This window comes from Balaenoptera physalus, assembly GCF_965194825.1.
Source record: "Balaenoptera physalus genome assembly, chromosome: 8".
Taxonomy (NCBI): domain Eukaryota; kingdom Metazoa; phylum Chordata; class Mammalia; order Artiodactyla; family Balaenopteridae; genus Balaenoptera; species Balaenoptera physalus.
This window is the reverse complement of record NC_138887.1, coordinates 110,369,455-110,395,661: the sequence shown is the minus strand read 5'-3', so window position 1 is coordinate 110,395,661 and position 26,207 is coordinate 110,369,455. Positions and strand designations below refer to the sequence as shown.

The window sequence follows — 26,207 nt, the reverse complement described above, 5'->3', positions numbered from 1 at the left end:
AGAAAAATAGATGCTAACTGGTTCGAAGACGTTACTATCTGGGGGAGTTTCCATTTTTATTGGTTATTTTTTTCCCCTCTTTTCGTTTCTCTCCAACATACTGATTGGAGTATTGGGATTAAGAGTTTGCTTTATTCAGTAGATTCCTAGCATTGTTACAAATAATATGTTAATAAGAACCTGTTCTGTTTATGACTTTAGGATTTTTTATTGGTGGACCTTCTAATATGATTAGCTCTGCTATTTCTGCGGACCTGGGTCGTCAGGAGCTGATCCAAGGGAGCAGTGAGGCTTTGGCAACCGTCACAGGAATAGTTGATGGAACCGGGAGCATTGGAGCTGCGGTGGGCCAGGTGAGAGAGCTTGACATGTAGTGTTCAACAGTCCTTCAGCGGTGGAAGAGTTTACCCCCGCCCTCTGGGCCACAGTAGGGTGGCACTCTTGTGCTGTAGTGCACTGTACTGAAAGCCTTGGGTTTTTAGTCTCTGAGGTCCAGCTGATGTGACCTAATGTGGAAGGTCGCTCTACATTTATCAGTTCCTTCTTTCCACTTTTACCTCCAGATTCTTCCTGTCTGGAAAGAAGCTAACACCTCATAAGACAGATCCTCCAGTCCCAGCCCGCCACCCCCTTCTTCCAGCCTGAACTTGGCACTCCAAGGAGGCCATGAGACACATGCTTCTCATTACCCCCACCTGACATGCAGGCCCTACCTCTCTCCCCCTACCAAACACACACACGTACACACATCCTTCCCATGGCTCCCTGCCAGAAATTGCCATGAACTCTGCAGCTGCCCTGAGTCGCTTTCTCTGCTTCCTACAACTGTGTCTCAAAAGGCGGTTCATAAATGTCTTATGCCAGAATCATCTGGGAGTTCATTAAAGTACCGAACACTAAGCTTACTATAGACTTGCTGAGTGAGAGCCTGGGGATCTGTATTTCAACAAGCCTTCCTGGCGATTCTTATGCACTCTGAAGTTTGAGATCTTCTAGGCTAAGATTGGCCTACTCTAGGTAATCAGAACTATTCAAATCGATCTTTTTTTTTAAAAATTAATTAATTAATTAATTAATTTTTGGCTGTGTTGGGTCTTCGTTTCTGTGCGAGGGCTTTCTCTAGTTATGGTGAGCGGGGGCCACTCTTCATCGCAGTGCGTGGGCCTCTCACTGTCGCGGCCTCTCTTGTTGCGGAGCACAGGCTCCAGACGTGCAGGCTCAGTAGTTGTGGCTCACAGGCCCAGTTTCTCCGCGGTATGTGGGATCTTCCCAGACCAGGGCTCGAACCCGTGTCCCCTGCATTGGCAGGCAGATTCTCAACCGCTGCGCCACCAGGGAAGCCCCTCAAATCGATCTTTTTTGCTTACATTCAGCTTCAGAAAGGCATCCCTTCTCTGGGACAGTCATGAGTCATGCCTCTCCTAGGGTATACTCCTCTAGGTCATTGAGTGCTAATTTTGCAAAATGTGGATTTGAGAATCAACTGCATGGATAAAATGGTTGAAACCGTGGAAGTGATGTGATGTTTAATGGGGAAAGAAAATATAGGTAAAACCTCAGAGGATGCCCAATGGTCACAGAAACAGGAAGCCAGAATTTGAGGAGGTGTGTTACTCAGATCATAGAGGTAGAGAGGTCAGGAGAAAGAGAGTGGAAGGAAAAAGGCTTGTAGTTTTGACATTGAGGTCATTAAATGGCCTTGAAGATTGCTGCTTAACGGGGGTGGATCAGTGGTATCCGATTGCTAGTGGTTAATGCAAGAGCAAATACTGAGGAAGATACACCATCTTAATGCTGGTCTCCACCCAACCATATATTACACATTTATTTGTTAATGTCTGTGTCTCCCATGGTAAGGTGGGCTTCACGAGGGCAGCATTTTATTTGTTTTGTGTTCTACTGTAGCCCTGGTACCAGGAACGGTGCCTGGCACACAGTAGACATTCAGATATTTGTGGAATGATTGTAGAATGAATGATTTATAGTGTCAGTGTGTTAGCATATTTGATTCTGAGACTAAAGGAAAAACAAACTTAGCAAAGGTAGGAGAAATTTGTTCTGGAGTAGGAACTAAAAAATGCTATTGGCCACCTGTTCAGATGTCTTCATATAAGGGGTATGGGCATCCTTTTCTGAAATTACTGTATTTTAAGTTTTCCTTCCCAACTAATGTTTTCTTCATTAATCAAATAGGTAGATTGTAATTAGCATTTCAAGGAGTTTCTTTTCATTTAGAATGCCTGCCGGTGTTAAGATCCCTATCTGTGAACATGGGTCAGCATTAGATTGACGTTCATGGCTTGGGAAGCAGCATAGCTAGCTTTACTCATTCCCCTGCCATGTTGATTTTTGAATGATTTCCTATTGCTTGGAGTATGAAATCCCAAACTCCATGGCTTAATATGGACTTAATAAAGCCCTTAGAAGGAAACATAGGGACGACTCCTCATGATAGATATATACCAATGGTCAGTAAGCGCCTGAAAAGATTCTCAGCATCCTTAGGGAGATGCAAAGCAAAAACATGAGCTACCACTTGACACCTAATTAGGATGGCTATAATTAAAACAAAACAAAACAGAGTAACAGGTGTTGGTGAGGATGTGGAGAAATTCACATACAGTGCTGGTGGGAATGTAAAATCGTGCAGCTACTGTAGAAAACACTATAGTGGTTCCTCAAGAAGTTAAACATAGAATTACCATATGACCCAGCAATTCCACTCCTAGGTATGTTGTACCCCAAAGAATTGAAAACAGATTCAGATATTTGCTTGCCAATGTTCACTGCAGCATTATTCGTAGTAGCCAAAAGGTGGGAACAACTCAAGTGTCCATTGATAGACGAATGGATAAACAAAATGTGGTATATCCATGCAATGGAATATTATTTAGCCATAAAAAGGAATGGAGTTCTGATACATGCTACAACATGAATGAACCTTAACAACATTATGCTAAGTGAAATAAGCCAGACACAAAAATATTGTGTGATTCTACTTAACATGAAATATCTTGAATGGCAAATTCATAGAGACAGAAAGCAGATTAGAGTTTATCAGGGGCTGAGGAGAGGGGCCATGGAGAGTTCTTGCAGAGAGTTAACGGGTGCAGAGTTTCCGTTAGGGGTGATGAAAAATTTTGAAAATAGGTAGTGGTGATGGTTGTGCAACATCATGAATGTATTTGATGCTGCTGAGTTGGACACTGAAAGATGGTTAAAATGGCAAGTTTTATGTTACATGTATTTTTTTTAAAAAAAAGAACATGGGTTAAAAACTACTGTATACCTTTTATTAATTGAAAATAAAAGAATATGCTATAGAGTGTCAAAGTCATACAGTAATCCTATGAGCAAATAGTATAATTGAAAAATGAGTGGTATACTTAAAAGACGAACTTTTAAAAAAAAAATATATATATATATATATATTTATTTATTTGGCTGCGTCGGGTCTTAGTTGCGGCATGCGAACTCTTAGTTGTGGCATGTGGGATCTAGTTCCCTGACCAAGGATCGAACCCAGGCCCCCTACATTGGGTGCGTGGAGTCTTAGCCACTGGACCACCAGGGAAGTCGCGAAGACGAACTATTTTTAAAAGCATCAATTATAGTACCGTTCACTGGAAGAAGGAATGATTAAATGGAAGTGACTTGAGGCTGTTCATCATCCTCTCTTAATTTTTTTTTTAATAAATTTATTTATTTTATTTTATTTATTTTTGGCTGCGTTGGGTCTTCGTTGCTGCACACGGGCTTCCTCTAGTTGTGGCGAGCCGGGGCTACTCTTCTTCGTTGCAGTGCATGGGCTTCTCACTGAGGTGGCTTCTCTTGTTGCAGAGCACAGGCTCAGTAGTTGTGGCACACGAGCTCAACAGTTGTGGCTCGTGGGCTCTAGAGCGCAGGCTCAGTAGTTGTGGCACATGGGCTTAGTTGCTTCATGGCTTGTGGGATCTTCCCGGACCAGGGCTCAAACCCTTGTTCCTTGCATTGGCAGGTGGATTCTTAACCACTGCGCCACCTGGGAAGTCCCCATCAGCCTCTCTTAATACCAAAGTGAAAAGAAATATACCTCCTGGACTTGTGCCTTCTGTTACACAGTTTTTGTATGTGGACTCTGCCAGCTTACCAAATGAAGGCTGTCAATAAAGCTTAAATAGGAGCATGTATGTGCAAGAGCTCTGCAAACTGCAAAACATTATACAAATCCTAACTCCCTTTTATTTTCTAGAAGAGATATGTTTAATCTCCTTTTTTAAAAAAAATTTATTTATTTTGTTATTTATTATTTTTGGCTGCATTGGGTCTTCGTTGCTGCGCGTGGGCTTTCTCTAGTTGCGGTGAGTGGGGGCTACTCTTTGTTGCAGTGCACGGGCTTCTCATCGCAGTGGCTTCTCCTTTTGTGGAGCATGGGCTCCAGGTGTGCGGGCTTCAGTAGTTGTGGCTCGTGGGCTCCAGAGCACAGGCTCAGTAGTTGTGGCGCACGGGCCTAGTTGCTCTGCGGCATGTGGCATCTTCCCAGACCAGGGCTTGAACCCGCATCCCCTGCATTGGCAGGCGGGTTCTTAACCACTGCGCCACCAGGGAAGTCCTAATCTACTTTTTAGCTACTTCAGTTTATTAATATATAAAGGATTATATTGTGATTTCTTTTTCTCCCTTTTAGTATTTAGTGTCTTTGATCCAGGACAACCTAGGATGGATGTGGGTTTTCTACTTTTTCATTCTTATGGTAAGTGTGTGCCCTTTTTGTTTTTTTAAAACTAGTAGTTTTTAAATTAAATTAGTTCAAAGCATTTACTTAAATCACTTTTTTTTACATGCAAAGTAGTTTTTTTTTGTTGAGGAATAATTGACTTAAAAGAAATTGCATATATTTAACAAGTAAAATTTGGTACAGTTTAACATATGTGCACTCATGTCTGTGAACCCATCATCCCCATCAGGACAGTAAATGTATCCATCACTCCCAAAAGTTTCTTCATGGCCCCTATGTAATCCCTGTCTCTTGCCTCTCCACCATCCCACCTCTCTCCAGGTAACTACTGACGCTCTTTCTGTTGCTATAGATTAGCCTGTGTTTTCTTGAGTTTTGTATACATGGAATCATACACTCTGTATTTTTGTCTGCTTCTTTCAGTCAGCATAATTATTTTGAGATTCATCCATGTTGTTGCATGTATCAATAGTTCATTTCTTTTTATGGTTAAATCACTTCTTAAACCAACAAAATTGCTGACCGCTTTTAAAGATTCTTTTGTGAAAAGTAACATTTTATTATTCTGAAAGACACATTCATTTTTCAAGGAAGGAAACGGCTGTTAGTTTGCCCTTGACCTGAGTCTTATGAGTACTGTCATTTGTAATTCCAGAAAAAATGAAGAGAGGCTTATATCCCCAACCATTAATCAGGGTACTCTTCCAGAGTACTCTCTGTCTGCTAAATATAATTTGGAAATTCTGAAGGAAATGTGTACGCCAAGCCACATAGGGTTAAAAAAGAAGCATTGCTGTAATTAACACTGTGGTGTGCAAGTTCTAAAGTGAACCTCGAGTCTCTTGAGAAAATATCTGTTGTGCCTTCGACATTCTTGGCTGGAACTCTGTACTTTCTGGGAAACAGCCAATACAGAATAAGGCCTTGTGCTTTTAAAACACTGCTCTCTGTTGAATAGGCATGTGACATACTCTTATCACATACTGAGACGGTGCTCAAGACAGGTCTACTTGAGAGTCTGGTGACGGCTTCGTCCACCAGGGGATGCATTCAGTATCCTGTCCCTAAATCTAGGGCATCCTAATTGGAGGCAGCCTCCATTGCCCAAGTCTAAATGCTGTCCTCCAGCCTATCCAAGGAGCCTTTGGAATAGCTCAGCACCTGGAATCCCCTGGAGCTGCCTTAAGGCTTATGTACTCTGCTATCACAAAGGATGCTTTCTTCTGCCTGAGTGCCCTCCAGCTTCTACAGACTGGGCCGTATAGCTCTGTCATCTACTTCTGAGTAGAGGGAAGTATCTCCTGATGAACCTGTTGGTATGATCATACTAGAAATGTAATAGGAAGAAAACCGAATCTGTTAGAAGAAACACTGTTTAAATCTGAGCTCCAGCATCAATTTTCTGCCCTACCTATGAGTTATTTAATCTGTGTACCTTAGTTCTTTTTTTGGAGACTGTAATGTAACATTTAAGTATTTTGTAATATTAACTGTAATTTTCAAAATCATTTTCTAATTCATTAAAGATTGAGTTGTCCTTGTACAAAGTCAAAAAGAATGTAGTTGTCCAAATTCATTATTATGTTCAAAACATGATGCTCTAACAGAATTAATTAACTTGTCACTGCATGTTTAATGCTTTTTTCTCTTCACAGACAAGTTGCACAATTCTATTTATTTCACCATTAATAGTGAGGGAAACGTGCTATCTTATGCAAAGACGACAAACTCGCATATTCAGTGGGTGACTGGTGCCCACAAAAGAACAAGAATAATAGGAGACACATCAGGACTATTTCTTTTCATTCACCTTCTTTTGGGGTTGTCTTAAGAGCTCTAGCATAACCTCAGATTGTCAAGCCTCTTTCAACAGTGTCAGCCACCGGAGATGCTGACCAGAGTGAAGGCTGGGCTGTTTTTCTACACTACAGGAATTATTGTTAATGATTTTTATCGCTGTTGTTTCATGAATGTACTGAATGGCCTATGAATCTGCTAGCGTCTTTGTTGGCCGTAAATGCTATATTGGACTTGGACCCAAGTTCTCCAGCCTGGAAAGCCGAGTGCCCACAAGGCAGTCAGTCATGGTTTGTATCAGTGACGTGCTCCACGAATAGAAAGGATCGTTGCATTTTGCTTTGGTCATGAGTTTGCAGAGCGTGCCTCGTCTCTGAAGCATCAAATCCGGATAAAGCACTCTAGCTGGGTCCAGCGTAAGCCTGCCTTGGACAGAGAATCCCTTTGTTAACCACGGTGGGAAAAATCACACTACATGCTGATTGGCTCAGTCACTCTGTGTCTGCTCTAAAGTCGTTCAGCTCCAGAAGCAGAAATATCTTCAAGTGATTGTCAACTTGTTCTCCTCCGTCTTCATTCAGAATTCCCTTTGACTCCTGGAAGTCTTTAGTCTTCCTTTCAAGGACCATAAGGTACCTCAATTGTGAACATGCCAGTGTGTAATTTACAACTGAAGTACTCAACCCCAGATTTGTTCTCTGGGAACTTTAGGATCCACTAGGAAGCTAATCTGCTTAGCCCTATTTTCAGAGGATTGATCTCTGTTGCAACTGGGTTCCTTGCGTTACCTCAGCAGAAGACTAGAATTAGAGAAAAAGAAAGACCTTTTGGCCCTGTAAGTGTTAAGTATGTGACCTTGAATCACATTAATGGATTACTAGGGCCTGAGGCGTATCTAGGTATCTATTCTTTAGAAGTTTGTAGAATATATGTCTTCAAGGCTGGGAATTCTATACTAATTATCAATATTTTAAGGTCATACTGTATATATATTTTAAATTATGGAAGTTAACAGGTGAAAAATGTGCAATTTTGAGGGCTGCCTAATTTGCATTGGGTTAGGGAATATTTTTCAACCTCTTGCTTTATACTCTCAAATGTGGTGCATTTATGAACTTGTTAATGTTATTTAATCAAGCAGATTTCCAATCAGTTAATTGCTCATTACTGACAAAAAGGGAAAATATGAAACACAGAAAGGGAAAATAAACTGACTTTTATAATAAATATCTGTCCACCTGGTTATTTTATTTATACTGTGAGCTCCGCGCTGTAGAATGTGACTCATGACTTGCAATTTCCTGCTACTGAGTGTTCCCTGGTGACCATTCACTGATCCTATGGTGTTGTCAGATTGTACAGGTCTATTTCTACTACATTCTGTGAAAGCCTTCCCTTCCCCTTTGTGTAAGATTGTGCTAAGTTTGGATGAGTTGCCTAGTTGTAATTTAAGAATCATCTGTAGATGAACCCCATTTTGATTGTTTAGCCTCTGTCTGACATTTGGCTGAGAGCTTCCTCTCCCCCCACGTAATCAGTATGGTCACATCTTCATATCCTGACACCAACTATTGTTTTCTTTCTCAAGTTTAAACTTAGGACAAGTGTTACTCTGACCTCTCTGGAGCCCCCAATTTGTACCTGAAATGAAATTATAAATAAAACAACTGCTCGGCACTGAATGAAATTATATCTTGCACTATGGGTATATTTCCTATTGTTCTCTTTCTGGCAATCTACATACAAGTTAGCTTTAAAGAACTCCTAAGAGTTAACTTTCTTATTTTTTTTCCCTTGAAGAAAAGGCCATAGTGAAGGCCAGTTTGGAAAAGCATTCTTCTCTGACACCTCGGTCCTCCGATGCTCACTAGGTTGAAATACAGCACTCTGGCCTGCCTTTTCTTGTCATATGGTGTTTTCTTTTCTCCTTCCATATAGTTTCAAAGGGAGAAAGCCCCCTCTCCACTCCTGCTTATTCTAGTCTTTGCTGCTTCCTGGAGGGCTGGTGTCCCAGTCAACATTCACACAAGAAATGTCTGAGGGCCCCCTGTGTGCGTCGTGAAGTTCAGCGAGGTGGAGGGTACAGGATGCTCTTGTCCGCTCCTTCCCTTTCCTTTACAACATCAGAAGTCCTCCCTCCTCCCACACAGATAACTGATAAAGCCTTTTCTTATCCCTACTACTTCTTCTGACTTACGTCCTATTTTCCTTTTCACAACCAAATCCTTTGAGTTAACAGATGGTATCTGCTGCCTTCCTGGCTGTGCTACTAACTTCCTCCACAACTAGGTAACTAACTGTGTCTATTCGTCCAGGACACTCCTGGTTTATGCCTGATGTCCTGACATAATTATCACGTCATAATTATAGCACTTTCCTTTGCTCTCCAGGTCTCCTAGTTTGGATATGTTACCCTTAACCTCTGACCTTTTTTGCATCGCTCTACAGAAACCGTGCAACTGAAGGTCATAGAACTTAGATATCTTTTTTTTCTCATTCCTTATCTTTCTTAATCCTCCTCTTATACTTGACTCCGGTAACCACTTCATCGTCTCCAGGACTTTTTTCCTTTGGCTTCTATGGCATTTTTTTAAAAAAAATTATTTATTTATTTATTTTTGGCTGTGTTGGGTCTTCGTTTCGTGCGAGGGCTTTCTCTAGTTGCGGCAAGTGGGGGCCACTCTTCATCGTGGTGCGCGGGCCTCTCACTATCGCAGCCTCTCTTGTTGCGGAGCACAGGCTTCAGACGCGCAGGCTCAGTAGTTGTGGCTCACGGGCCCAGCTGCTCCGCGGCATGTGGGATCCTCCCAGACCAGGGTTCGAACCCGTGTCCCCTGCATTGGCAGGCAGACTCTCAACCACTGCGCCACCAGGGAAGCCCTGTGGCATTTTAATGTATTGAATCTTCTTACTTCCTGTCTTTTACTGGGTTCTCTTCTCTGCTCCCCCTCTGCTAGTTTTCAGTAGGGGTCACCAACTTTCCCAGATGAGCTGTTGTAAATACCTAACAATCACTCTGTTACGCACTAAAGAGAGACGGGGCATCCAGTTATATAACACTGTCTGCTGTTGAGTTAACTGCACGTCTCAAGGGAAGTGAGCTCAACTTATGTAACCTCAACCCGTGTCCCATCCCCACCCAGACCACACTGGCAACTGGCTTTATGAATGGTTTTCAGATTTTCTAAGTCATAAACCCTTTTGAGAATCTGCCAGCCATTTGCCCTCTCCCCAGATCAGAATGCACCTGTGAACAAACTTTCAAGATTTATTACAGGGTGTTGTTCACAGGCCAAAACTTGAAGCCCGTCTTTAGACCACAAAGTTAGAAACCTTGGTTGAGAGAATCAAGTGCCACATGTTAGCCTGAGGTTTCCCACAATCCACCTTCAGTCTGTTTCTTTCTTTTTTTTAAAAAAATATTTATTTATTTATTTAGGCGTCACCAGGTCTTAGTTGCGGCATGTGGACTCTTAGTTGCGGCATGCGAGATCTAGTTCCCCAACCAGGGATCAAACCCAGGCCCCCTGCATTGTGAGCACGGAGTCTTACACACTGGACCAACAGGGAAGTCCCTCAGTTTGTTTCTTTACTGAATCTCCTGATGTCTCTCTACACGAACCTTCTACAAAATCAGACTGGTTAGCTTATTACTTGGCTACAAATGGCAGTGTGTATTCATATCAGTTTATCTTTTTTTTTGGAAGCACCTGTGTTTTGGTTTGTTTTTTTTTTTTTGGTTTGTTTCTTAAATGAAAAAAATGTTTAATTGTGATAAAATACATGTAACATAAAATGTACCATCTTAACCATTTTAAGTATACAGTTCAGTAGTGTTAAGTATTAATATATTCACATCGTAGTGCTTACCTTCTAGTGTTGATTCACACTTCTGGTCTGTAATACCCCTTCTTAACTCTCTGCTTTCTAAATCTTAATTTTTCCTCAAGACTTGGACAAGCACTGTCTAGTCCAAGAAACCATTTTCCAGCCAGCCTTACTCGCCCCCCACCGTCTCGCCTTTTTTTGGTAGCAATAGCAGTATTACTTATTTGGTCCTTAACTGCTTTGGTCTAACCTGTTTTTTTTTAATATCTAACTCCCCAAGGTGATTATTGGTCTTCTTTTTTTTTTTTGGCTGCATTGGGTCCTCGTTGCTGTGCACGGGCATTCTCTAGTTGCGGCGAGCGGGGGCTGCTCTTCGTTGCAGTGCGTGGGCTCTAGGCGCGCGGGCTTTGGTAATTGTGGCACATGGGCTTAGTAGTTGTGGCTTGCAGGCTCTAGAGCGCAGGCTCAGTAGTTGTGGCGCACGGGCTTAGTTGCTCCGTGGCATGTGGGATCTTCCCGGACCAGGGCTCGAACCCGTGTCCCCTGCATTGGCAGGCGGATTCTTAACCACTGCGCCACCAGGGAAGCCCTGATTATTGGTCTTTTTCTCCAATGCCTAGTTCCTTGCATGGTTGGTGCTGAGTAAATGTTGATCGTGTTGGAAAAGGTGGAAGGAAAAGAAGTGGAGGGGGGCCGAGTGGAGTGTGGCTCCCTGACCCTGCATGTGGCTCTTCCCCTTGCTTTACAACATGACACCGCCTCCCACAGTAAATGGCCAGGTTATCAGGCCAGGCCGTGGGGCAGAGAATGCATTGTCCTCTCCTCAGGCTCTTCAGTAGCCATATCAGCTCTCCCAGAGAGCTAAGCCACAGTGAAGAGCGAACTTGCTGCTACAGAAGAAACCCCATGTTGTTCAAGCTGCTGTCTTTATTCCTGCTGCGTGTTTTCACCTGGACCATCCTCTTCCTTCCAATTCTGTCTGTCCCTCTCAGCTCCTGATGTCCTACCTCCATGGGACTTTCCTTTTTTTTTTAAATTGAAGTTTAGTTGATTTACAATGTTGTGTTAGTTTCAGATGTACAGCAAAGTGATTCAGTTACACATACGTATATATATATTTTTCTTCAGATTCTTTTCCCTTATAGATAATTACAAAATATTGAGTAGAGTTCCCTGTGCTATACAGTAGGTCCTTGTTGGTTATCTGTTTTATATATAGTAGTGTGTATATGTTCATCTCCGTGGAGCTTTTCCTGATTACGCCACTTCTAATGCTCTTTCCTTAAAATTCTAGAGTCGTTACATAGACCATGCAGTCTGCCCAGGCCGAGTGATTTTACTGCCTTATTTTGTTCTCTGGTTGTTTCTGGTTAAGTTGTTGTTTCCTCAATTAAATTGTGAGCGTGAAAGAGTCAACTCCATGTCCAAGGTCACAGCAACCATCAATCAAGACAGCTGGATTACCTTCCCTTGTGGCCTCTGTACTTTCGGATTCAGGCACATCTTCCTTTTGCTTTTCCTTAAATGCCCTGATCATTTCTGGTGACCAAGTTTTTATTTATTTACTTATTTATTTATTTTTGGCTGCATTGGGTATTCGTTGCTGCGTGCGGCCTTTCACTAGTTGCGGCGAGCGGGGGCTACTCTTCGTTGTGATGCATGGGCTTCTCACTGTGGTGGCTTCTCTTGTTGCGGAGCACGGGCTCTAGGCACGCGGGCTTCAGTAGTTGCGGCTTGCGGGCTCCAGAGCGCAGGCTCAGTAGTTGTGGCACACGGGCGTAGTTGCTCCACGGCATGTGGGATCTTCCTGGACCAGGGCTTGAACCTGTGTCCCCTGCATTGGTAGGTGGATTCTTAACCACTGTGCTACCAGGAAAGTCCCTCTGGTGACCAAGTTTGTTCCAGCATATATCCGGAATAAATCAGATTCAGTATGAAATTTATATATGTGAACACAGATAATACAAATCACTTAAATGGTTATAGATGTGTTATAGGTAATTCTAGGTGACTATATATATATGTAATTATGTGTTACATTTAACTATACACACACATATAAATATATACATATGTACATGTACATCAAGACTAATATTTGAAAGGGAATTCTAGGTGACTATATATATACATATGTAATTATGTGTTACATTTAACTATACACACACATATATATATATGTACATGTACATCAAGACTAATATTTGAAAGGGAGTTCTGTGCCTGAGCCCCCAATGCCTCATGTGTGTACACAGATTTCTTTTTATTTTTTTTAAGCTTCTCATCTTCCTGGCCTCATTTTCTTTTCTTTTTTTAAACAAGTTTATTTTATTATTTATTTATTTGGCTGCACCGCGTGGCATGCGGGGTCTTAGTTCCCCGACCAGGGATCAAACCCGTACCCCCTGCAATGGAAGCATGGTGTCTTAACCACTGGATTGCCAGGGAAGTCCCCTGGCCTCATTTTCTTTATTTTATTTTATTTTTAATTTTTTTGGTTGTGCTGCATGGCTTGTGGGATCTTAGTTCCCTGATCAAGGATCAAACCTGGGCCCCCTGCAGTGGAAGCCCAGAGTCCTAACCACTGGACCACCAGGGAATTCCTGGTACACGACTTTTAAAAGTGCCCTCCCATCCACTGCTCTCTTTTATCCCCACCGCATTCGTAAGGTAGGAGGACCCGTGGTTGTGGTCCTTCGATTTGAGAACTGAGGCTCTGAGAAGCTCATGGGTTTGCCCAGGGTCACACATCTAGTACATGACAGCAGGACTGAATCAAAACCCAGGTCTTCTGACTTAACTGTTTTTTTCCGTGATCCCACTCGGCCTCTTCTCATTTGACTTTAATCTTATCCTGGACTTCCTCTGGAGCCAGGAGGGTGGGGCTGGGGGATGAAGGAGCAGTGACTAAAATAGAGGCTGAAGAGATGCCCTTCCCCAAATGCCCCCAGTCGTGAGATAGGTTTCATCCTTGTTTGCTCTACTAGGTGGGTTCACGTAAAGATGATTCTGTGAACAAGGTCTTGGAGAGAAGATAATTTAACAGAACTTTTGAAATTCAAAACAAGCCTGTGTCCTGGCTGAGAGAAAGGTCCCTATCTCTGCAATCACTTTGAGGCTGTTGAACAGCGTGTGGATAAAGGGATGGGTTAATTAAGAGAAGAACCTTTTAGAGAAAAGACTAGCAAAGATTTTTTTTTCACCCCCCAAAGTGTGGATCTTAGTTCCCCGACCAGGGATTGAACCCATGCCCCCTGCAATGGAAACATGGAGTCTTAACCACTGGACCGCCAGGGAAGTCCCAAAAAGACTAACAAGAGTGGCCCACAGGGATGACCCAGTGCTGGCCCCCTTCCCACATCTGTCTGCTGTTTGGTTTTTGCACAGCAGCTCATTTAATGCTGCAGGATCTAACTTATAAGGTGGTTTTTAAAAATCAATGTTTATGTTTTCCTCTCTCTAACCACCCCCGCCGCCAAAAGAAACAGTTCTTTCCTATTGGGCTCCTTTCCTCGTCTCAGCCGCTCATGCCTCTTGACTCAGCAGGGGGAGACAAAGTTCCAGAGACCCTGCCCGCTGCACCTGTCAGCACCAGAAAGCCACGTGTGCTTCATTTCATCATGACTTTACATCCGTTGGTTTTGAAACCCTCCTGGCTAGTTATTCTCTCAGAAGTTCTCGGTCCCCCCCACCTGGCAGCCTTCTGTTACCACTGGTGATGCCCCACCTGTTTTACTGAAAGATCAGGATTATCTGGGGTTTCTCCACTTGGGCATTTCTCTGTTTTGCACAGGAATTGATGCCTTAACTTCACTCTAAATTCCATTCCTTTTGATTAGCTTCTCTCCATCTTTTTTTTTCTAGTCTTTCAATCCTCCAGGCCTCTCAGCTGAGACCTTTAACCTTCCCTTCCACACCTTGCTTCTACCATCCCCCTACTATGAATAGTGACCTGTTCTCCAAATGGATGGTCTTCCGACGCGCACCTCAACCATACTCTCCCTGTGAGGCTCTCGTTGTTAGGAGATGTGTTCTACTGAGTGAAAATCTTTTTTTTTAAAATTCATTTATTTTATTTGTTTTTATTTTTGGCTGTGTTGTGTTTTCGTTGCTGCCTGCGGGCTTTCTCTAGTTGCGGTGAGCAGGGGCTACTCTTTGTTGCGGTGAGCGGGCTTCTCATTGCGGTGGCTTCTCTTGTTGTGGAGCACAGGTTCTAGGCGCCCGGGCTCAGTAGTTGTGGCACACAGGTTCAGTAGTTGTGGCTTGCGGGCTCTAGAGCACAGGCTCAGTAGTTGTGGTGCACGGGCTTAGTTGCTCCGTGGCATGTGGGATCTTCCCGGACCAGGGATCGAACCCGTGTCCCCTGCATTGGCAGATGGATTCTTAACCACTGTGCCACCAGGGAAGCCCCCTGAGTGAAAATCTTACAGTGTCTTCCATTGGTCCTCATTCTTCCAAAGCAACACAGATGTATATTTTCTCTTGATATATTTGAAGACAACTTCCATCTTTCCCTTTCAGCTTTTTATGCTTCTAATCTTAAATTTTTATTGAAGCTATTCCGCCAAGCATTGCTTTCTGATCAAAGCTGGCCGTCTCTGTTCTTTACTTTTGATGTCGTTAACTACCTTCTTATTCTTTGAATTCTACTTTTGTCTCCATTTTGATATCCCCTTTTCCTCCTAATCCTCAATCGTAAGAAAACTCTCTAGACAAAATTGTTTCATCTTCTGTGTCCCAGACACTCTCGTTCATACTCTATTTTTAGCTTTGTCATCACTCGTCCACAAAACTCTAGAAAGTCAGGGCTACCTTCTAATCATTTTGAAAAATCCTCTCATACAGTGCCTGGCCAGTAGGAGGTAGAACTTAGTTAATGTTTAATTTTTCTCTTTTCCAGTTCCAGTACTTCTTTTACACAGTTCACTGTTTCATATTTTTCTAAAACCTCCCAATGACTACCAAATTTTTCTCTCTAGCCCCAATTTGTTACTCATTTTCCAATCTTAAATTGCCTGGCGATCACCAGGATGTCCTGCTGGCAGCGCAATGTGATAGAGTTCATTTTCTCACCCCAGTCCCTGCAAACCCACTTCCCACATAACTTTGCTAGTGGTCTTTGTTTAATAAGCTGCTTGAAGCATTCTTGAGTAACCTTAGGCATCAAGGCACATTTTGATCCTTATTCATTAAGTAGCTCTCTCGCATTACTGGACCCGGAGTCTCCACTGTGCCGTAATTCTCACATTTTCTGGGTTGTCTTTAACTGTCAGTGGCAACGCCATCTTCCCCAGGCCCACAGCCTTAAGGATACTTTTGGATACATCTTTTCCTCTCTTCTTGTCCTCAGCCTGCACGCGTTGCTGATTCTTTCTCACTTGCTTTTCTAACTCGTCTTTCTTGTTGATTTCTAAGCCGTTTCCTCTGCCTGAATTATTCTCAATGGCCTTATTTTTGGTGTCCCTCTTCTAGTCTTCCCTGCTGCAGTCTGTGCCCTGCTCAACTCTCAGAATAATCCTGTTAAACAGTATTTTTGTGGTGGTATTTTCCTGCTCAGACATCAAAAAGGACTTTCCTGTTTCCTGGATTAATGTTGCGATCTTGCATGAAGCCTCATCTCTAGCTAGAAAATCTGGGAGACCAGAGATCTGAGGGTAAGTAGTAGTGACACCTCTCTTCCACTGATGTCTTTTTTTTTGCCATGCTGCGTGGCTTGTGAGATCTTAGTTCCTAGACCGGGGATCGAAGCCGGGCCCCCTGCAGTGAAAGTGCAGAGTCCTAACCACTGGACCACTAGGGAATTCCCCTCTGATGCCTCGTTTGTGAAAGTATTGAACACCTCTCTTTCTTTGTATTTTGTTTTTAAATAACAACTTTATTGAAATATAATTTACACATATATAAGTCACTCATTTAAAGTGTACAGTGGTTTTAGGGATAGTCACAGGTCTATCTAATTTTAGAACATTTTCATCACCCCCAAAAGAAACCCCGTACCTCTTAGCAGTCACTCTGCATTCTCCTCTTTCCCCAGCTTCTGGCAACTAGTTACATTCTGCATCTATGGATTTACCTATTCTGGACTTTTTGTATAAATGGAATACATGGTCTTTTGTGATTAGCTTCTTTCACTTAGCATAATGTTTTCTAGGCTGTTCTAACTGGATTTTCTTAGATCCTGTATTTGTCTATTTGGCGTCCATTCATCAGAAGGCCAGCTGTCTGAATTGTATCATCTTACTTTCTGTATTCTTGATGCTCTGGCATTTGTGGGCTCGCTGCCCCTCCCAGGACTAGCTCTGAGAGATAGGAAAGGGTTCACCCTGCAGCACGCTTTTCATATGCAAACGATCCAGTCCAGAGCCCACACCCCGAACCAACCAGGAACCAACCACATCCTTTATCAAACTCTCACACACCAAGCTAATCTCTCCCCTGCCCTAAGTCAAACGAGGGCCAGGTGCCAAACAACTAAGAGACAGCCCTTCCCAAAGCCTGCCAGCATTATTCAGACTAGTCAGTCCTAAACTCTTTACCCTGCCCTGCCTTGCCTTTCCTGCAGAAAACACAATAAAGGCTCTGGCTCAGGCTTTCCCTGGCTCCTTCTCCTCCTGACCCAAACTGAAGCTTCCCTATAGGGCCCTGTGGGTGTGGTGTGCTCGCATTTCAGGCACCGTGAGTAATAAAAATCTTTCAATGGCACTGACCTCTCCTTGTCACTCAGTCACTTCCATAAGTTAAAATCTCACAGGTACAATTGAGACAAAGGCTCATGTCTGTTGTCGCATGTATCAGTACTTCATTCCTTTTTATGACTGACTTGTATGCATACACCACATTTTGTTTATTTACCCATCAGTTGATGGACATTTGGGTTATTCCCACTTTTTGGCTATTATGAATAATGCTGCTAGGAGCATTTAAGTTTTTATGTGGATGTATGTTTTCAGGTCTCCTGGGTGTGGAATTGCTGGGTCATATGGTAACTATAATTAACATACGGAACTGCCAAACAACTTTCTTTTTTTTTTTTTTTTAACGTTTTTATTGGAGTATAATTGCTTTACAATGGTGTGTTAGTTTCTGCTTTATAACAAAGTGAATCAGTTATACACATACATATATCCCCATATCTCTTCCCTCTTTTGTCTCCCTCCCTCCCACCCTCCCTATCCCACCCTTCTAGCTGGTCACAAAGCACCGAGCTGATCTCCCTGTGCTATGCGACTGCTTCCCACTAGCTATCTATTTTACCGAACTACTTTCTGAAGTGGCTGCACAATTTCACAATCCCACCAGCAATCTGCGAAAGTTCCAATTTCTCCACGTCCTCACCGGCACTTGTTATTGTCTGTCTTTTTAAAATTTCAGTCATCCTAATAGATCTGAAGTGGTGTCTTACTGTGGTTTGCTTTGCTGTTCTCTCTAATGACTGGTCATGTTGGGCATCTTTTCATGTGCTTATTGGCCATTTGTTTGTCTTCCTGGAGATGTGTCTCCTTTGCCCATTAAAAATTGGGTTCTTTGTCATTTTATTGTTGTGTTGTGAGAGTTCTTTACATATTCTAGATACAAGCCCTTATCAGATATATGATTTAGTATATTTTTCCTATTCTGTGGATTGTCTTTTCACTTTCTTGCTGGTATCCTTAGAAACACAAATTTTAAAAATTTTGATGAGGTCTAATTTACCTGTCTTTTCTTTTGTCACTTCTGATTTTGGTGTCATACATAAGCTATCTTTGTCTAGTCCAAGGTCATGAAGATTTACTCCTAAGTTTTCCTCTAAGACTTTTATTATTTTAGCTCTTACATTTAGGCATATGATCCATTTTGAGTTAAATTTTTTTTTAAATTTATTATTTATTTATTTTTGTCTGTGTTGGGTCTTTGTTTCTATGCGAGGGCTTCCTCTAGTTGCGGTAAGCGGGGGCCACTCTTCATCGCAGTGCGCGGGCCTCTCACTATCACGGCCTCTCTTGTTGCGGAGCACAGGCTCCAGACGCGCAGGCTCAGTAGTTGTGGCTCACGGGCCTAGTTGTTCCGCGGCATGTGGGATCTTCCCAGACCAGGGCTCGAACCCGTGTCCCCTGCATTGGCAGGCAGATTCTCAACCACTGCGCCACCAGGGAAGCCCTTGAGTTAATTTTTGTACGTGGTATTAGGTAGAGTCCAAGTTTTATTCTTTTGCATGTGGCTGTCATTATCCCGCTGCATCATTTGTTGGCAAGACTATTCTTTCCCCATTGAATTGTCTTTTTTAAAAAATTATTTATTGATTTTATTTATTTTGGCTGCATTGGGTCTTCAGTGCTGCTCATGGGCTCTCTCTAGTTGTGGCGAGCGGGGGCTACTCTTCGTTGCGGTAGATCAGTTAGATGGAGAGTATTGCCATCTAATAATATTAAATCTTCCAGTCCATGAATATGGGATGCCTTTCCATTTATTTAGGTCTTCCTTAATTTCTTTTTTTTAAAATAAATTTATTTATTTTTGGCTATGTTGGGTGTTTGTTGCTGCGCGGGCTTTCTCTAGTTGTGGCGAGCGGGGACTACTCTTCATTGCAGTGTGCGGGCTTCTCATTGTGGCAGCTTCTCTTATTGTGGAGCATGGGCTGTAGGCACGCAGGCTTCAGTAGTTGTGGCACGTGGGCTCAGTAGTTGTGGCTTGCAGGCTCTAGAGCGCAGGCTCAGTAGTTGTGGTGCATGGGCTTAGTTGCTCCATGGCATGTGGGATCTTCACGGACCAAGGCTCGAACCCGTGTCCCCTGCATTGGCAGGCAGATTCTTAACCACTGCACCACTAGGGAAGTCCTGGTCTTCCTTAATTTCTTTCAGTGATGTTTCATAGTTTTCACTGTACAAATATTGTACTTCTTCTGTTACAGTTATTCTTAAGGGTTGTTTTGTTGTTGTTGTTGTTGCTATTGTAAATGGAATTGTTTGCTTAATTTCATTTCATGTTGTTCATTGCTAGTATATAGAGGTACGATTGATTTTTGTATACTGACTTTATATCCTGCAACCTAGCTGAACTTCTTTTTTCTGTTCCAATAATTACTTTGTGAATTGCTTAGGATTTTTCATATACAAGATCACATCATCTGGGAATAGAGATAGTTTTAATTTTTCCTTTCCAATCTGGATGCCTTTTATTTCTTTTTCTTGCCTAATTTCCCTGGTTAGAACATCCAGTACAATGTTGAATAGAAGTGGTGAGAGTAGCCATCCTTGTCTTGCTTCTAATCTTAGGAGGAAAACATCCAGTCTTTCACCAGTAAGTATGATGTTAGCTGTGGGTTAACAAAGAGCCTCTTGCCTTTTTGTCATCCTACACTATCCAGTTTCTCTTTCTACTCTCTGACTTTACAGCATAGTGGAAGGAATGTGAACCTTAGAATCAGACTCGGGTTTGAATTGACTGTTTTATTAATTCTACCAGGAAATGTTGAGTGTTAGAGACCAGTGAATAAAAGCAAATCCCTGCCCCCAAACTACTGCTAATACAGTGAGAGAGACTGTCGTATGGGTTAAATCTTGCAGTGTGATAAGTGCTGTGATGTGGGTATGCTCAGGGCAGTGAGAAGTACAGAAAACGGGTCCTTGGGAAGATTAGTACAACCTGAGGATATGATGCCTGAATTGCTCTTGAACTGTAGGAGATGGTCTTGGAAGAGAGGGAACCTGTGCAGAGATGGGAAGGTGGCTGGATTCTGTGAACCACAGGTAGGTCTGCGAGGCTGGGGATGGAGTGCTTGCAAGTGAAGGGCCAGAGGTGATCCTGGAGTTAGCAGAGCCCTCTCATCAAGAGCCTTGCAAGCTTCTGAAGGCTTTGTGAGGCTGGATTTGTGTGTTAGACCACTTGGGCAGTAGGGAAAGAGATGGACTAGTGATGGGTGAGACCATGAACAGGGAGACCTGGAGATGGGAGGTTATTGCGTAAGCAGGGGAGAATTGAGGGCCTAGAGTAAGGATGGAGGAAAAGAGTAGAATCAAGGAAGATTCAAAGGTAAACTTAATAAGGCATGTTGTGGGCTTCCCTGGTGGCACAGTGGTTAAGAGTCCACCTGCCAATGCAGGGGACACGGGTTTGGGCCCTGGTCCGGGAAGATCCCACATGCCATGGAGCAACTAAGCCTGTGCGCCACAGCTACTGAGCCTGTGCTCTAGAGCCCGTGAGCCACGACTGCTGAAGCCTGCGCGCCTAGAGCCCATGCTCCACAGCAAGAGAAGCCACAGCAATGAGAAGCCTGCGACCGCAACGAAGAGTAGCCCCTGCGCGCCGCAACTAGAGAAAACCCGCGAGCAGCAGTGAAGACCCAACACAGCCAAAAATAAATAAATAAAATAAATAAATTTATTTTAAAAAAAAAAGCGTGTTGCAATTGACTGTGAGACGTGGAGGTGGATTTAGAGAGAATGATTCTTGGGTTTCTGATGTGGCATCTGGGTTGATTGGTGGATTACCTGAGATTGTTTCCTCATCTGTAAAATGGGAAAAATACTTCACAGATAACAGTATATGCAAATCTCTGAGCACCGGCATGTGGTTGGGACTCAGTAAATACGTATCCTTTTTGCTTTGCCTCATTTTGTTTCTGCTTTTTCCATTCTCTAAATGTAGGTCTTCCTTTGGTTCTACCTTTAGAATGCTTTTCTTTGCTGTGTCCCACAGTTCCTGCTGTCACCCCCATGCAGATGACCCCCAGACCTCTCTCTTCACCCTGATCTCTCTCATAAGTATTTTTGACTGTGTTCTGGGCATCTACATGGCCTCTTAGCCCTCGCAAGGGGGAACCATCCCCCAAATCTTTCTCCTCCTCATATCCATAGGCCTTTTAATGGCACTGTCACTTCCTCAACCACTGTGGCTTATAAATTCGTCTTCTCTAGTGGAAAAAGCACATCTATCTCTGGTGGGTCCTAGTTTCCCGGAGTCTTTTTTTTTTTTTGTGGCCTGCATTGGGTCTTTGTTGCTGCGCGTGGGCTTTCTCTAGTTGCGGTGAGCGGGGGCTACTCTTCGTTGCGGTGTGCAGGCTTCTCATTGCGGTGGCTTCTCTTGTGGAATGGGCTCTAGGCACGTGGGCTTCAGTAGTTGCAGCACGCAGGCTCAGTAGTTGTGGTGCATGGGCTTAGTTGCTCCGTGGCATGTGGGATCTTCCTGGACCAGGGCTTGAACCCATGTCCCCTACGTTGGCAGGTGGATTCTTAACCACTGCGCCATGGGGGAAGCCCTTCCAGAGTCATTTTGACGTCTCTCTCTCTACCCCTTTCTCTCTCTCTCTCATTTCCTCACATCCAGTGAAAATTCAGGCTCTGTTTACTCACCTCCGTAATGTTGTACACATGTTTCCTTTCCCATCCCCATTGTTACCGCCATCCTTCAGGCCTTCATTACTCCCACCTGAACTAGAACAGTAGTTCTCTGATTTCTCTCCCTTTTGGTCCATCCTGCCGACAACTTCCAGACTGAGCTTCTGGAGACTCTGATTCGATCCTGACTCTCACGCTGTTGAGGATCTTCAGTGAGATCTGCACACCCACTGGATCAAGCTGAGCTTGCAAGCTTGTCGTTAAGGCGCTGCACGTCCAAGCCGAGTGTGCCTCTCCAGCTCTGTCTCCCTACATCCTTGTCGAAAACTGAGACAGTTTTCTGCACCTTTGGCATTACCCCTGTGTCTTCCCTTTCAGGAACTGTATTGTTCTCCAAGGCACAGTTCATGAATCTTGCCTGACTTTCATCAAACCAGATAATTCTCCTTCCTCATATCCTGTAGGACTTTGTGCTTACTTTTCACTTATTTATTTATTTTATTGAAGTATAGGTGATTTGCAATGTTTCCTGTGTACAGAAATGTGATTCCGTTATATATATATATGTACACACACACACATACACACACATACACTTTTTCAGGTTCTTTTCCATTATAGGTTATTATAAGGTATTGAATATAGTTCCCCGTGCTATACAGTAGGTCCTTGTTTATCTAGTTTATATACAGTAGTGTGTATATGTTAATCCCATACTCCTAATTTATCTCTCCCCTCCCTGCACCAATCACTATCCCCTTTGGTAAGCATAAGTTTGTTTTCTGTGTCTGAGTCTATTTCTGTTTTGTTTTGTTTTTACCTTTTTATTTTATATTGGAGTATAGTTGATTAACAATGTTGTGATAGTTTCAGGTGTACAGCAAAGTGATTCAGTTACACATATACATGTATCTAATCTTTTTCAAATTCTTTTCCCATTTAGGTTGTTACGTAATATTGAGCAGAGTTCTCTGTGTTATACAGTAGGTCCTTGTTGGTTATCCATTTTAAATATAGCAGTGTGTACATGTCAATCCCAAACTCCTGAACTATCCCTTCCCCCCACCCTTCCCCCTTGGTAATCATAAGTTCCTTCTCTAAGTCTGTGAGTCTGTTTCTGTTTTGTAAATAAGTTCATTTGTATCATTTTTTAAGATTCCACATATAAGTGATATCATATGATGTTTGTCTTTCTCTGTCTGACTTCACTCAGTAAGATACTCTCTAGGTCCACCCGTGTTCCTGCAGATGGCATTATTTCATTCTTTGTTATGGCTGAGTCATATTCCATTGTATATATATAAACTGTATCTTTTTTTTTTGGCCACACTGCATGGCTTGTGGGATCTTAGTTCCCTGACTAGGGATTGAACCCACGCCCCCTGAAATGGAAGCGCAGAGTCCTAAACACTGGACCACCGGGGAATTCCCAATATACCACATCTTCTTTATCCATTCATCTGTCCATGGACATTCAGGTTGTTTCCATGTCTTGGCTATTGTAAATAGTGCTGCTGTGAACATTGGGGTGCTGCATGTATCTTTTCGAATTAGAGTTTTCATTTTTTCCAGATATATGCCCAGGAGTAGGATTGCTAGATCATATGGTAACTCTATGTTTAGTTACTTTGTGCTTGTGTAAAATGATTTGTGTACATGTCTTATCTCTCCTACGAGATTTACTCTCCTTGAGGGTGCCTCCTTCATCTCTGTAACACCCACAATGCCCTCCCTCATATCCAATAAATATTTGTTGGGGAATATCCTACATTTCTCATCTTCCTGAAGCATGAGCTTTGCTTTTCCAAATGCCCATCCCCAAAGGTCTGTGACGCAGGCAGTGGTGAGAGGATGAAGGACAAGTGACTTTCCCCTGTGGATCTTATAATTTAATACAGGGTAGTATGAGGATATTACAAAGACTCTTTCTTATTTAAATTCCTGGTAACTGAGTCCCATAGCATTTGGTGAGTTCGGTATAGTCTATACAGCACTTAACCCTTTCTATGGCTTGCATGGTGTAAGTCATCATGGGCTGCATGGGAGCTAGAAAGATGCAGAAGTTAATCCAAGTGCTGTGCAGTTACATAGAGCTGTAGGTACCAGTCTGATTTTTCCTTGTAGAATTTAGAACTTAAATTTACATACTTCTTGGGCACTTTCAGTCAAAATAAATAGCCACGTGATTCATTTGGGAAATTCTACAAGGTACGCCCTGCCCTCTCCTGCTCCTCCCTGGAATGGCTTCTCAGCAAGGCCGCCTCAGCTGGGCTTGGACGGAGGTGGCTCTCTGTCCTAGTCTCCTACCGGTGATTTCCAGGAACTGAGAAGGGATGCAGGAAGAATAGAAAGCATTAAATAGCTTCTGTCTTGGGCTTTAAAAAAAAGAAAATACTCAGTTCCTACAGCACTCGTTTCCTGGCAGCCAGACAGGGAAGAAGAGAAACTGTGAAGGGTGCCAGGGTGCCAACAAGAGCATCCGTGTCCTTGGCGGCGCTCAGAATAGCAGTCAGGCTCTCAGTGATTCATCACACGCAGGCCTGCCCACTCGTGGGCCACGCGGCTGAGCGCAGGGTGAGTCAGGCCTCCCGCGGCTTCCTCCCCGACTGTAGTTCCGTGTCCTCCCCAGTCTCACTGGGCTGGGAGCGGAGGGGAGGCCCGTGATGCAGGAGGCCGTGCCAGTGAGGAGAAGATGCCTGTTCTGGACTGTTCCTTCCTGAAGGGTTTCCCGCTCCTGTCTGCACTAAGCCCTAGGGAAATTGGGAGAAGAGGAATCCTGATATTTGGAAGAGAGGGTAGTTTAGGGACCTATCTAAAATCGGGGCCACTCTGCCCCACTGAGCTGAGCAGTGCGCCTGCATTGACCCTACAACAGTCCTCATGGTGATGTCCTGCCCCTCTCCAATTGGATGGGCGTTCTGTCCTCTTGCTTTGTCCCACTCTCTTCTCTTCATTATTTTCTCTGTCCCCTTGCTCAGTAAGAATTGTATGTATTTATGAAATCACAGCTGTTGGATTTTTCCTTCTCAGGATAGTTTTTCAACCAGGTGCATCCACACCTCTTGGCTGGTCCTCCCGTATCCCAGTCCTAATGGAGAGAATAGCCCAGCGTTCTCAACACCAATCCCCCAGCGTGGACCCAGGCCCGGAGTTCACCACCTTCGTTCCCCTTTGACCCGCAGCAGAATCACTAGTTGAAAAATCATCCTAATGCCATGTAATGCTTCGAAACGCATCCTTCTTCATCTGGGCGACCCGAGACAGGCCCCGGGTCTCAGGACCTCCTTCAGCCGAGCTGTCATTCTCACCTCAATGCAAGGCTCTTGCTGTGTGTCCCACTTCACTTTTGTAGCAAGTCACTTTCCTCTTTGCCACTTTCCCAGCACTGATTTTCTTGGATCCACTCAATTTAAAACTGAAGCGTCCCTGTTCCTTCTTCACAGCGGGAGCTCCTCGCTTCCAGCTCTGCGTGTGTCTATCACCAGACTCGTTCCACGACACCTTACAGCAATCCAGACACAGCTAGTTTCGGTGGCTTGTCTAGAATGACATAGCATTGTCTGGGCGAGAAAGATAAGTTACTCTTTTAGAGGTTTTTTTTTTTAATAAATTTATTTATTTTATTATTTTATTTTATTTATTTATTGTTTCTGGCTGCATTGGGTCTTCGTTGCTGCGCACGGGCCTTCTCTGGTTGCGGCGAGCGGGGGCTACTCTTTGTTGTGGTGCGAGGGCTTCTCATTGCGGTGGCTTCTCTTGTTGCGGAGCACGGGTTCTGGGTGTGCGGGCTTCAGTAGTTGTGGCACGCAGGCTCTAGAGTGCAGGCTCAGTAGTTGTGACGCACGGGCTTAGTTGTTCCGCGGCATGTGGGATCTTCCCGGACCAGGGCTCGAACCCATGTCCCCTGCATTGGCAGGCGGATTCTTAACCACTGCGCCACCAGGGAAGTCCTATGTTTGGTTTCTATCACACTGCTCTCTTTTCAGGAAGCTTCTTTCACGTAAGAGATGAGATGAAGCCACCCCCAGGAAGACCTGTGCTCTGAGTTGTTTTATTAAAGCGGGGATGGGTTTCCTTGAATTATCCACATGCTCTTCCCTAGAGCGGTGCCTGTATCATCTGGAATTTATTCTAAGTCCTGGGAGCAGCCTGCCCTCTGCAGTCCCTCAGGGCTCAGCTCCTCCGGCTCTGTCCCCATCTTCCCAGACCCATTCCTGCTGGCGCCCATCTGCCTTTTTCCTGATTGTGCCATTTCCCAACAAGTGGCTCCTTTTCTTGTCAGCTCCTTGGCTTGTAGGGCAGGAGAAGGGAATGGTATACTCCTTGCTCCCTAGAGATGCTTCCCTTCATTCCACAAGTAATTAGTGAGCACCTGCTATGTGCTGGATTCCCTGATTATACCACCTGTTGTCACCATGTCCATCTACCGACTTCAAGAAGTTCTCCCTCTTCCCTAATGAGTTCGGTGCTGGACTGATAGTGTCCCACCCTCTTTACTGCCATCACTGCCAAGGAATTGAATATCCATGTTACTGACCACCCAAACATCCCAC

At 43.7% G+C, this 26,207-nt stretch overlaps 1 protein-coding gene across 25 annotated transcripts in view; it reads left to right on the top strand.

Annotated features, from left to right (window-relative positions):
- SLC37A3 (solute carrier family 37 member 3) overlaps positions 1–26,207 on the top strand; it is a 117,900-nt gene that overhangs the window by 35,815 nt on the left and 55,878 nt on the right. For 14 of the 25 annotated variants that reach the window (XR_014266827.1, XR_014266828.1, XR_014266829.1 and 11 more), the window contains exon 13: positions 202–353. Coding sequence is in view for 17 of the 25 variants with exons in the window: in XM_082473073.1 (XP_082329199.1) it covers positions 202–353 (152 nt within the window). In the remaining 8 variants the exon portion in view is untranslated. The other 11 variants (XM_082473066.1, XM_082473069.1, XM_082473072.1 and 8 more) reach the window with 8 other exon arrangements.